General features: G+C 43.1%; 1 protein-coding gene across 1 annotated transcript in view; it reads left to right on the forward strand.

Moving 5' to 3' along the window:
• The window catches only part of SERPINE2 (serpin family E member 2), a 26,464-nt gene that overhangs the window by 6,808 nt on the left and 9,394 nt on the right, over nucleotides 1-10,262 (forward strand). Inside the window, exon 3 of the mRNA XM_024763204.1 lies at nucleotides 3,148-3,345. Within this exon, the coding sequence (XP_024618972.1) occupies nucleotides 3,148-3,345 (198 nt within the window). The remainder of the gene's footprint in view (nucleotides 1-3,147; nucleotides 3,346-10,262) is intronic.

Consider the following 10,262-nt stretch of genomic DNA (forward strand, 5'->3'; position numbering starts at 1 on the left):
TTGCTTCCTGCTACCTGGAATGCTTTCCTTCCCCGTTGCCCTTTGCCTATTCATTTCACACTATCTCATGAATGGAATAATAGTTACAAGCGCGAGTGCCCAGTTTGAACCTCAGTTCTGCCACCTGCTGGCTGTGTACCATTAGGCAGGTTACTTAACCTCCCTGTGCCTCAGCATTCTCCTCTGTAAAATGGAGATATAGTAGTGGTACCTACTAGAATTGTTATAATAACATTAAGGTTGTTATGGGACTATAAATAATAAGCATAAGTCATTTAGCAAGGTGGTTGGCACTTTGCAAATGTTCAACGAACATGAGCTATTTTTATAGCCATTGGCTCAAGTAATACTTCCTCAAAGAATCCATCCATCCCTGACCTCATCCACCAGATCAGATCCCCCTCTTATTTGCCCTCACATCCTTAAGTACTTTCACTTGAAGATATTTATTACAATTGCATTTGCAAGTCACTTATATCAGCCTCCACTTCCCTCTAATCTATAGCTTTTGGAAGGGCGGGTTTTATTTTTATTTTGTTTTGTTTTCTCAGGTAGACATCAAAGACTGGATACATGGATGGGTGGATGGGTGATGGACGCATGTTTATGGTAGTTATTGATGGCAGGTCCCCCATGTGCCTCCTTGCCTCTAAACCGTGCATTTCTTACACTTCTCTTTTATCCTTTCTTTTAATTTCTTTGTGCCCCCTTATTATATCTTAGTTCTACCAGTGGCAATAAGAGGCTTTATTTACCTTAGGAAAAAAGGGCAGAAGAGATTCCTTCAGACTCTCGGTGTGCAACAAAAGAATAGTGAACATAGAATCTTAGGTGGGATTTTTTAAAATGAATGCCAGGGTTCTTGCTCTTGTACAGCTCACAGTTCAGTTGAGGGAGACAGATGCTACATTTGGCTAGAATAAAATACCGCAGTGTAACGGTGGTGCTGAGCGTTGGGCTTTATGGAAACTCCAGGAGATAGGGAGGAGTGACAGAGAAGAGATAGAAGAAGAGGGGACCACTGAGCTATGTCTCCAAGGCAAGTAGGAATTGGACTGGGTAATGGTCCCAGCAAAGGCAAAACACAGCCTTCGCTATTGGGAAACCAACTCTCAAGAGCTTGCTATCACTGGAGCACAGAGTTCTCACTTCCTTCCCACAGGACAGAGTCTGTGCACAGATGCCGCTTTGCTTTGAGCGATGGCTATTTATATCGCATGTATTTTCCTTCCAGATCCTGATGTAAGGTGGCGTTGGTGCCCCCTTGTGTAAGTAATGAGCAATGATGACACTGACTTGCCGGGCGCCCTGTGGGTCAGGGAATCCTCCAAGTGTGCTTCTTTACCATGACTGACGTAAACATCTGTTTATTGTACCTCCAAATCTTCCTGAGTTTCATTTCAAAGAACTTAAAGCTCTCTCTGCTGAATCAGATATTCTTGCTTCTTCAGAAGCTGTTGGTTTTATTCTCACCATTTAATGTATTGTAACTTGCATTTACATTATGAACATTTTTTAAAAGTTGGACTAAAAGCTACACTGAACTAATTTTTAATAGCTTTAGCGTTAGTGATCTCAAACCCGTACACACACACACACATACACACACACACACAGTTGAATCTTCAAAAACCAAGCAAAAGGAACCTAAATGAAAATTCAAAGCTTCAAGCACAGGTGGCACTTTAGAAGGACCTTTGTGACTTCACAAGAACAGCCTGAAATTGCAACTGTCGTGTGTGCTTCATTCCTGCACAAACAAGCTGAACCATCCTGATATCTTGTGAAGAGCATCTTCCTTAACAATTAATTATTCTAGGAGAGACCCCATTTCTTTTTATCTCTATAATATGAGCGTAAATGGACCCCTGACCCATAAATATAGATACCGATTTTAGTCTCAGCTCTTCTTTAAGTAGCTATATAATAATCAGGGATTCCAAACTAATGCTCAACATTCCTAAAATCTTAAGAGAAATTAAGCATTTGCCTTTGATAACAAAGTTGAATCTTCAAAAACCAAGCAAAAGGAACCTAAATGAAAATTCAAAGCTTCAAGCACAGGTGGCACTTTAGAAGGACCTTTGTGACTTCACAAGAACAGCCTGAAATTGCAACTGTCGTGTGTGCTTCATTCCTGCACAAACAAGCTGAACCATCCTGATATCTTGTGAAGAGCATCTTCCTTAACAATTAATTATTCTAGGAGAGACCCCATTTCTTTTTATCTCTATAATATGAGCGTAAATGGACCCCTGACCCATAAATATAGATACCGATTTTAGTCTCAGCTCTTCTTTAAGTAGCTATATAATAATCAGGGATTCCAAACTAATGCTCAACATTCCTAAAATCTTAAGAGAAATTAAGCATTTGCCTTTGATAACATTACACAGGCTGAAGTGTTCCTTTAACTGGGATTAAATCATCCCAGTGGTTACAACAAAGCAACACGACAACTGTTTATCTTGTGCCAACCAAAAGCCCTCACTGGCAGTCATACGTGTCAGTTATTATCAAAAACAGAGAAGTTAATTATGAATTAAGTATAGCTTATGCAGATGAGCAAAATGTTCTTAAAATATGGGGTTTATGGGGAATTAGTTATAAAAGAATTTTTTTTTTTTTTTTTTTTGTGGTACGCAGGCCTCTCACTGCTGTGGCCTCTCCCGTTGCGGAGCACAGGCTCCGGACGCGTAGGCTCAGCGGCCATGGCTCACGGGCGCAGCCGCTCCGCGGCACGTGGGATCTTCCCGGATCGGGGCACGAATCTGTGTTCCCTGAATCGGCAGGCAGACTCTCAACCACTGCGCCACCAGGGAAGCCCCTATAAAAGAATTTCTGGATGAAAAGTTTGGTAACCCTAAATAGAGGGTCTCTGAAGTCTTTTCTGGTTCTCTGATTTTTAGCTTGTTTTCAGATTTTAATTTTTAGTGAGGAAAAAAATTAGAAGGGACAACAGGATATTGTAAAAGTTCTTTTATAAATCTTTGAAATTTTAAAAATCTTTGAATTTTTAAATTTTACAAATCTTTGAATCTTAAAATTTTTCAGATTTTTCATTCCCCCCGATCCTGCAGCTGCCTTTTGCCCCCAGACGGACTGCCCGTACTGAGTGTCCTCTGTGTCTGTTCTCTGACTGCACAGGTATGATCGACAATCTGCTGTCCCCGGATCTTCTCGACGGTGTCCTCACCAGACTGGTCCTGGTCAATGCAGTGTATTTTAAGGGTTTATGGAAATCACGGTTTCAGCCCGAGAACACAAAGAAGCGCACGTTTGTGGCAGCTGATGGGAAATCCTACCAAGTGCCGATGCTGGCCCAGCTCTCCGTGTTCCGGTGTGGTAAGTTCACACTCAGCGAGGCTCTGTCCTAGAATGCGCCAGCCGCAGAAAGGCCCTCGGGTGCTGTCACTTAGCTCAAGAGCAAATCTGCCTTTTTATTTTTTATAAAGGGCAGGGAGGAGACGGCAGGATATTTTAAAAGCTCATGGTAAGTCTCTGCGTTACTTACAAAGGTTATGTATTAATGTATAACACATGTAACGCTTTTAGGTTGAAATTTAAAGATGACAGGACAATTCACAAAATGAGAAGTGTAAATGGACATGAAACATACTGCATGCATTATCAAGTCATCATTAGCAATCTTACATTACCAAATCAAAAATAAAAGTAAAAATTAGATTTCTTTCTCACTGATCAGATTAGCAAGAATTATGAAGATTGACAAAGCCCAGTCGTGGCTCTGGTGTGGGGGCCACGTGGGCACCCTTGGGTGCTGTTGGTGGTGGGGAACCGTGGTCTGGAGGACTTTCTAGAAGCCCCGCCTCAGCAGTCTCACGCCAAGGAATTTATAATATGAGGATAATCACACACTAGCAAATAAATAGAAGCCATACATGTACATGTAGTGGAACACACATGATAATTAGATTTATATAAGCAGAAAGTTATATAATATGTGGTTGATTTCAGAAGACAAGTTACAGAACAGCAGAGGCTGTTTCATCTCATTTATGTAAAATACTTTCTATATATTCATGCAGACATGTCTTGGAGGATGTTCAATAAAATGTTAGGTGGTAGTATTTCAAATGATTATTTTTCTTTGAGTTTGAAATTTTTTTTCAGGAACATGTGTCAGTTTTACAGTTGGGGGAAAAAGAAAATGACCCATCTCTGTAGTCATTACCACACATAGGTAACGAAGGCTGGTGACTGTTTTTTAAACCTACTTTCATTGAAGTATCAGTGGTCCAGTTTAAGTTAAACTTCTTTTTCCTCTATAAGTCAGCCTTTATGTCTCCAATCTATACGTGGACATGTGGGTCCCAAGTATTCCCTTTGCATATACAGTATACGTTAGATCAAGCATTGCTCAACATTTCTCCAGCTGCCTAATGCTTTAAATTAAGAAATGACTCATGCTAGGGACACAATAAAGTCACTTTCCTTCCCCCATGTCTTTCATCAAACTTCCAGGTAGAATTTTGTCATTCACTCAATAAATTTTTTCAAGATAATATGTATTTAAAAGCCCTGCAGAGGGACTTCCCTGACAGTCCAGTGGTTAAGACTCTGCACTCCCGATGCAGGGGGCCCTGGTTTGATCCCTGGTCAGGGAACTAGATCCCACATGCTGCAAGTAAGACCCAGCACAGCCAAATAAATAAATAAATATTAAAAAAAAAAAAAAAAAGTCCTGTAGAAAGGTAGCGTGCTAAACAACTGAGACCAATGAAAGGCTCTTTTTGTCCAGAACTCATTCTCAGGTTACGTTGCCCAGGAAGAATGCTGGGCATTCTTCATGGAATGCTATCATAGCCACCGGCTCCTATCTGAAGCACAGTTATTTTATTTTAGGTCAATCTTTGTACACATTCTAATAAAACAAAACGCGAGAAGGCCTCATTTACTGTGTGTTTCTGTTGCTGAAAAATAATGAATAAGTCAGTAAAGAATAAATCAGCAAGGCTTCTATAGGCATTCCCATGAAAGATTAAAATGTTTGTATTTGTAGGAATGGAAGATGCTTTTCTTGAATATATAGGATGTTCCCAGAGAGGGAGTTACATATCCAGGTGGCTTTTCAATTAAGAACTGATTTGTCTAAGAATTTGTGGTGTGCCTTATGGAAAGTAAGACACAAATACATTCTTATGGTCCAAGATTCAAACTCCACAGCTCCACAGTGTGGGAGATCTCTTCCCCCCCTTCCCTGATTCATGCCCTCCCTTCTCCACCCTCTTCTGAGCCCCCAGGAGACTGCATCAGTGGGCTCCCTTTTCCCCTGGCTTCCTGTTGGTTGGCTAGTGGTGTGAACCAGCAGGTGATGGGGTAAAGGAGGAGGGTGGGCTCGGACATTGGCTTCCCAGCCCTCTCCTTGCATCGCCAGGGCCGCAGCATCCCTCCACCCAAGGTCTCCTGCCATCAGGACCTGCCCAAGGGCTCTTCCTCTCTGAGCCACCAGCCCCTACCCTTGGCCCTCCAAGGCTAAGGCTGGTAATGGTGCCCCACTGTTTGTAGCCCAGGGTACCATCCTTAATGGCTCCTCTGTACCCTATCCTTGCCTTATAAGTGGTCCCTTCATTAAACTCTGCTGAATTGACCCAGTTTGGTGTCCTGTCTGTTAGCTGTCAGACCTTGATTGATCTGTACTGAATTCAGAACAGAACATGAAAGTCCCCTTGCTCTCATTCCCTGCCAAGTAAACACTGTAGGTGGTCTGAGACCATCCTTCCTGCCCCCACTTTCTACGGTGTCATGGGTTTTTACTGAGTAACTTGGGATTGGAACCCAGCTCCTTCGTGGGCCAGGAGACAGAGTCCAGTGGTGTCATCTGCTCCCAGGTTTCCCTCTTTGGCCAGCAGAGCAGTTTTTCATGGAAAGACAAGGCAGGTTTGTCTTGTGGAGAAAGCTCAGCCATCTGTGGTGGCCCCAAGGAGTCATTTGTTTTCATGACCATAGACCACACAGCCAGTCACCCATTTTCGTCCTGTCTCATCGCAGTCTGGCCCACGCGACCAGCCAGGGATGGGAGGCAGGTGGTCCTGATAGCTGAGCCAGGCCAGGCTGCCTGAACTCACTCACTCAGCCTCTGGTGCCACCTGCCCAGCGCCTCGTGAGGCCTCAGCCAAGCCTCGCCACCTTTGGTCACTTTGCTGAAACATTGTCCTTCCATTTACTATTTTTCAGCCTTCCTGACTTTTCCTCCAAGATATCATCAAGGTCTCTGAGAGGATTTCCTTAATAACATTAAGGGAGAGGGTAGAAAATAGGAGGGGAAAACTCTTCTGACTTAAGCCCCATAAAGTATAAGCACTTTGAGGGCAGAGACTTTTCCATTAAAAAAAAAAAGCCTTAAAAATTAGTAGAAATGTATTTCATATTCATTGCAAAGTCCTCAAATACAACAGTATATAAGGCAGAAAGTAAATGTTACTCTATATTCCCATTTCCCAGCATAAAAAGCCCTATTAAGTGCTAGGCATTTTGAGGCTTTTTCTATGCATATCATTTGAGGCTTTGTCTATGGATATGTAAAATTTGTCCAACTTTTTTGCATACGTAGGATTACACCATAATTTCTATTCTGTAATCTGTTTATTCATTAGATAGTCTATCTTGGAAAACCTTTTATTGTCAATTCTCGTGGAACTACTTGATCCTTTATCAGCTGCATAACGCCCCATAATGTTATAAACGTATCATAATACCTTAGGGATGGCCATTTACTTTTTTCCTATAACAACACTACAGTGAGCATTCTTGTACATAAATCTTTAGATATTTGTGTCAGAACTTCTAAAGGTAATGTCCTTGGATAGGAATTGCTGAATCAAAGTTGTTACAAATTTTCTGTTTTTATGGTTATGGATTTAGATTTAAGAGACTTTTCTGCTTTGAAAAAGACCACAAAGAATTCCAAACATACATATGTATGTGTATATACATGTGTGTCTATGAATATACAGTATGTTTCTAGCTTCCACCCTCCTCTGAGTTTCCAACTCATATGTACATATCCATATTATGTCTCTAATTAGTTGTCTATTAAGTTCTGCTTCCACAGATAAATATACTTGCCCTTGCCATCTAGTTCTCCCCGCAGTGTTCCTTCACCCAGCAAATGGCACCAACACTCACCCAGTTGCTTAAATCACTCCTCCTTCCCCATCAACTCTCCCCAAACTCCCTTTCCACAGAAGCCTGAATACAGACTACTATATACAGCGGGTCTACTTGTTGTGGTTCTTTTTTTCAAATGTATATTTCAATTTCTACTTAAGTATAGCCTGAACAGTTCCTTAAGACTCAGAAATCCACAAAACTGCTTGTAGTAGAAGGTAATTAAAGGGACTTTCATGCTGTCATGCCCCGGAGCAGTCATTTATTAACAACTTCCCACATTTCGCAGTTTCTTTTTTTTTTTTTTTAATTAATTAATTTATTTTGGCTGCATTGGGTCTTCGTTGTGGTGCGCGGGCTTCTCACTGTGGTGGCTTCTCTCGTTGCGGAGCGCGGGCTCTAGAGCACAGGTTCAGTGGTTGCGGCGCACGGGCTTAGCTCCTCCGTGGCATGGGGGATCTTCCCAGACCAGGGCTTGAACCTGTGTCCCCTGCATTGGCAGGTGGATTCTTAATTAATTTATTTATTTTTGCTGTGTTGGGTCTTGGTTTCTGTGTGAGGGCTTTCTCTAGTTGCAGCAAGCAGGGGCCGCTCTTCATTGCGGTGCGCGGGCCTCTCACTATCGCGGCCTCTCTTGCTGTGGAGCACAGGCTCCAGACGCGCAGGCTCAGTAGTTGTGGCTCACGGGCCTGGTTGCTCCGCGGCATGTGGAATCCTCCCAGACCAAGGCTCGAACCCGTGTCCCCTGCATTAGCAGGCAGATTCTCAACCACTGCGCCACCAGCGAAGCCCGGCAGGTGGATTCTTAACCATTGCGCCACCAAGGAAGTCCCTTTTTCGCAGTTTCTAAAAATGAGCTCTACCAGTGTAGGAACCTAATGTTTTCTTTGAGGATTAAAGGGCTTATTAGGAAGTGGGTTTTTTTCTCACTTTCCAATCAATTTTTTAGTTCCTGCTGAGACCATTTTATCATGTGGGGTAATAGTAAAGGTGAAGGCTCCCATCTTGGACTCTCAGGCAGCCCCAAGACAGGACCCGGGCAAGAAGGAGAGTCCACATGTGTCCGGAGCTGGGGCCAGTCACCCTGGGTACCTGAGCAGCCCTGCAGGCGAGGGCGGCACATGGGGACCTGAGACACCGAGCACCCCCATGAATTGCCCGCATATTTCTTCCTCAAGGAGAAGCTGTCATGTCATCCTGTAGTGTCATGTATTCTAAGAGCTTCACCATTCTTATCATATTTTACAGCTAAAAGTATTTGTTGCATAACGAAGACACAGTACGCTGTCTCTCTCTCTCTCTCTCTCTCTCCATTGGTGCCTCCATCCCAACCCCTGTCTATGGACAACTGGCTTACTGAAGTTCCTTGTCTCAGTTGCAGTGATTAGCAAAGTCATCCCCAAAGAAAAGACAAGTGGCAATCATGAGAGAAACTCACTTTCTCTTTTCTCTCGTTCTTAAATATGTTGTCCTTCTGGGTCATTCAGGGGAGAAGGGAGAGGGAGCCAGTGTTCACTGGGCACCCACCGTGGGCCAGGCCCTGCTGAGTACCTTATATGCATATGTCTTCTAATCTCATCATCACAGCACTACACACTGCAATATCCCTGGTCTCTCCATGCTCCAAACCCGGAGGCACACAGAGGTTAAGTAACCTCAGCAAGATCACCGAGGTCTTCTTCAAAAGTTGGAAGTGTTTCAGAAGACATTTCAGACATCCACCGTCATCTAGAAATGCTGGTTTTCCATTCACCCAGTTAATTCTTACAACTCTCCCATCGCATGTCTAATGTAAAGGTTCTGTGGGCTCCTAAGGCATGCTCTGTGGGAGGCTTTTTCTCCCGGGAGTTCATGGCCCCTCTGGGCGCCATGCTCATGCCCTGGGCTTCTCTCCAGCGCCTATCATGTCTGCACTTGCGTCCACTCGGATGGGTAGTGCTCAGCTGTGCTGCTCAGTTGCTAAATGTTTTGAACATTTTAAGCGGGGATAAAAGGGTTCTAAGATCTAATTAGTTTTGGAAACCTGAGAATAACTAGAGTTAAACAGTTTTCTTCGGGATATCTCAGAGCCTTTCTAGCATTGGTGTATATTTTGAATCTGCAGGAAGAATTGAGTGTCTGGGGCTTCCTCAACTTCCTGGGATGTGGAATCTGTTTTGTCTGCCGGACGTCTTGCAGGGATGTGTGTTCTCTAGACGACATTCTGAGAAATGCTGGTTTAAATCCTTCTTGTGTTTTCATCAGTAAGCACAAGTACCATAAAGTATCAAAAAGCCCTAATGGTAGTTACTGGAATGAATGAAGAGCGAGTAGGAAGTCAGGCAGTGAAGGAGGATCATCTTTGCCATTAGACGGACTGAGTCCTGGTCCACCTTTTAGCCATGTGTCCCTTGGTAAGTTACGTAATTTCTCGAATTGTAGCCTCCCCAGCTGTAAAATAGGACTGCGTATACCTACCTCGTGGGGCGCTGTAGAGCCTAATTGCGTTGGGGTGGTTGGTGTGGGCCTGGCACGGAGTGGACCCTAAACAGTGGAAGCTGTTTACCCCCACCCGTCCTCCCTCCTCCTCACATGCATTCAAAGACACCACCAAAAGAATCGTTCTTAGGCAGCTCAGATTCATTCCTTCATCCATATGATAAGGGCCAACTTGCAAAGCCCTGTATGCTAAGTGCCTTGTGATCTAGTTAAATTCTACTCAACAGAATTAGTATGACTTTAGTGATGGCCAAAGGCATTCTGTTAAGACATGTCTAGACTAAAGAATTCTTTACCAGGGAAGGAAGAAATAATTGCCCTTATCTTTGACTTTGTAAGCAAGCTATTTTTTTTTTTATTTTCTTTGAATTTTTGAATTTTATTTTATTTATTTTTTTACACAGCAGGTTCTTATTAATCATCCATTTTATACACATCAGTGCATACATGTCAATCCCAATCGCCCAATTCATCACACCCCCACCCCTACCCCCCACTGCTTTCCCCCCTTGGTGTCCATACCTTTGTTCTCTACATCTGTGTCTCTCTTTCTGCCCTGCAAACCAGTTCATCTGTACCATTTTTCTAGGTTCCACATATATGCGTTAATATACGATATTTGTTTTTCTCTTTCTGACTTACTTCACTCTGTA

The sequence above is a fragment of the Neophocaena asiaeorientalis genome, unplaced genomic scaffold (assembly GCF_003031525.2).
Source record: "Neophocaena asiaeorientalis asiaeorientalis breed wild unplaced genomic scaffold, Neophocaena_asiaeorientalis_V1.1 scaffold86, whole genome shotgun sequence".
NCBI classification, from domain to species: domain Eukaryota; kingdom Metazoa; phylum Chordata; class Mammalia; order Artiodactyla; family Phocoenidae; genus Neophocaena; species Neophocaena asiaeorientalis.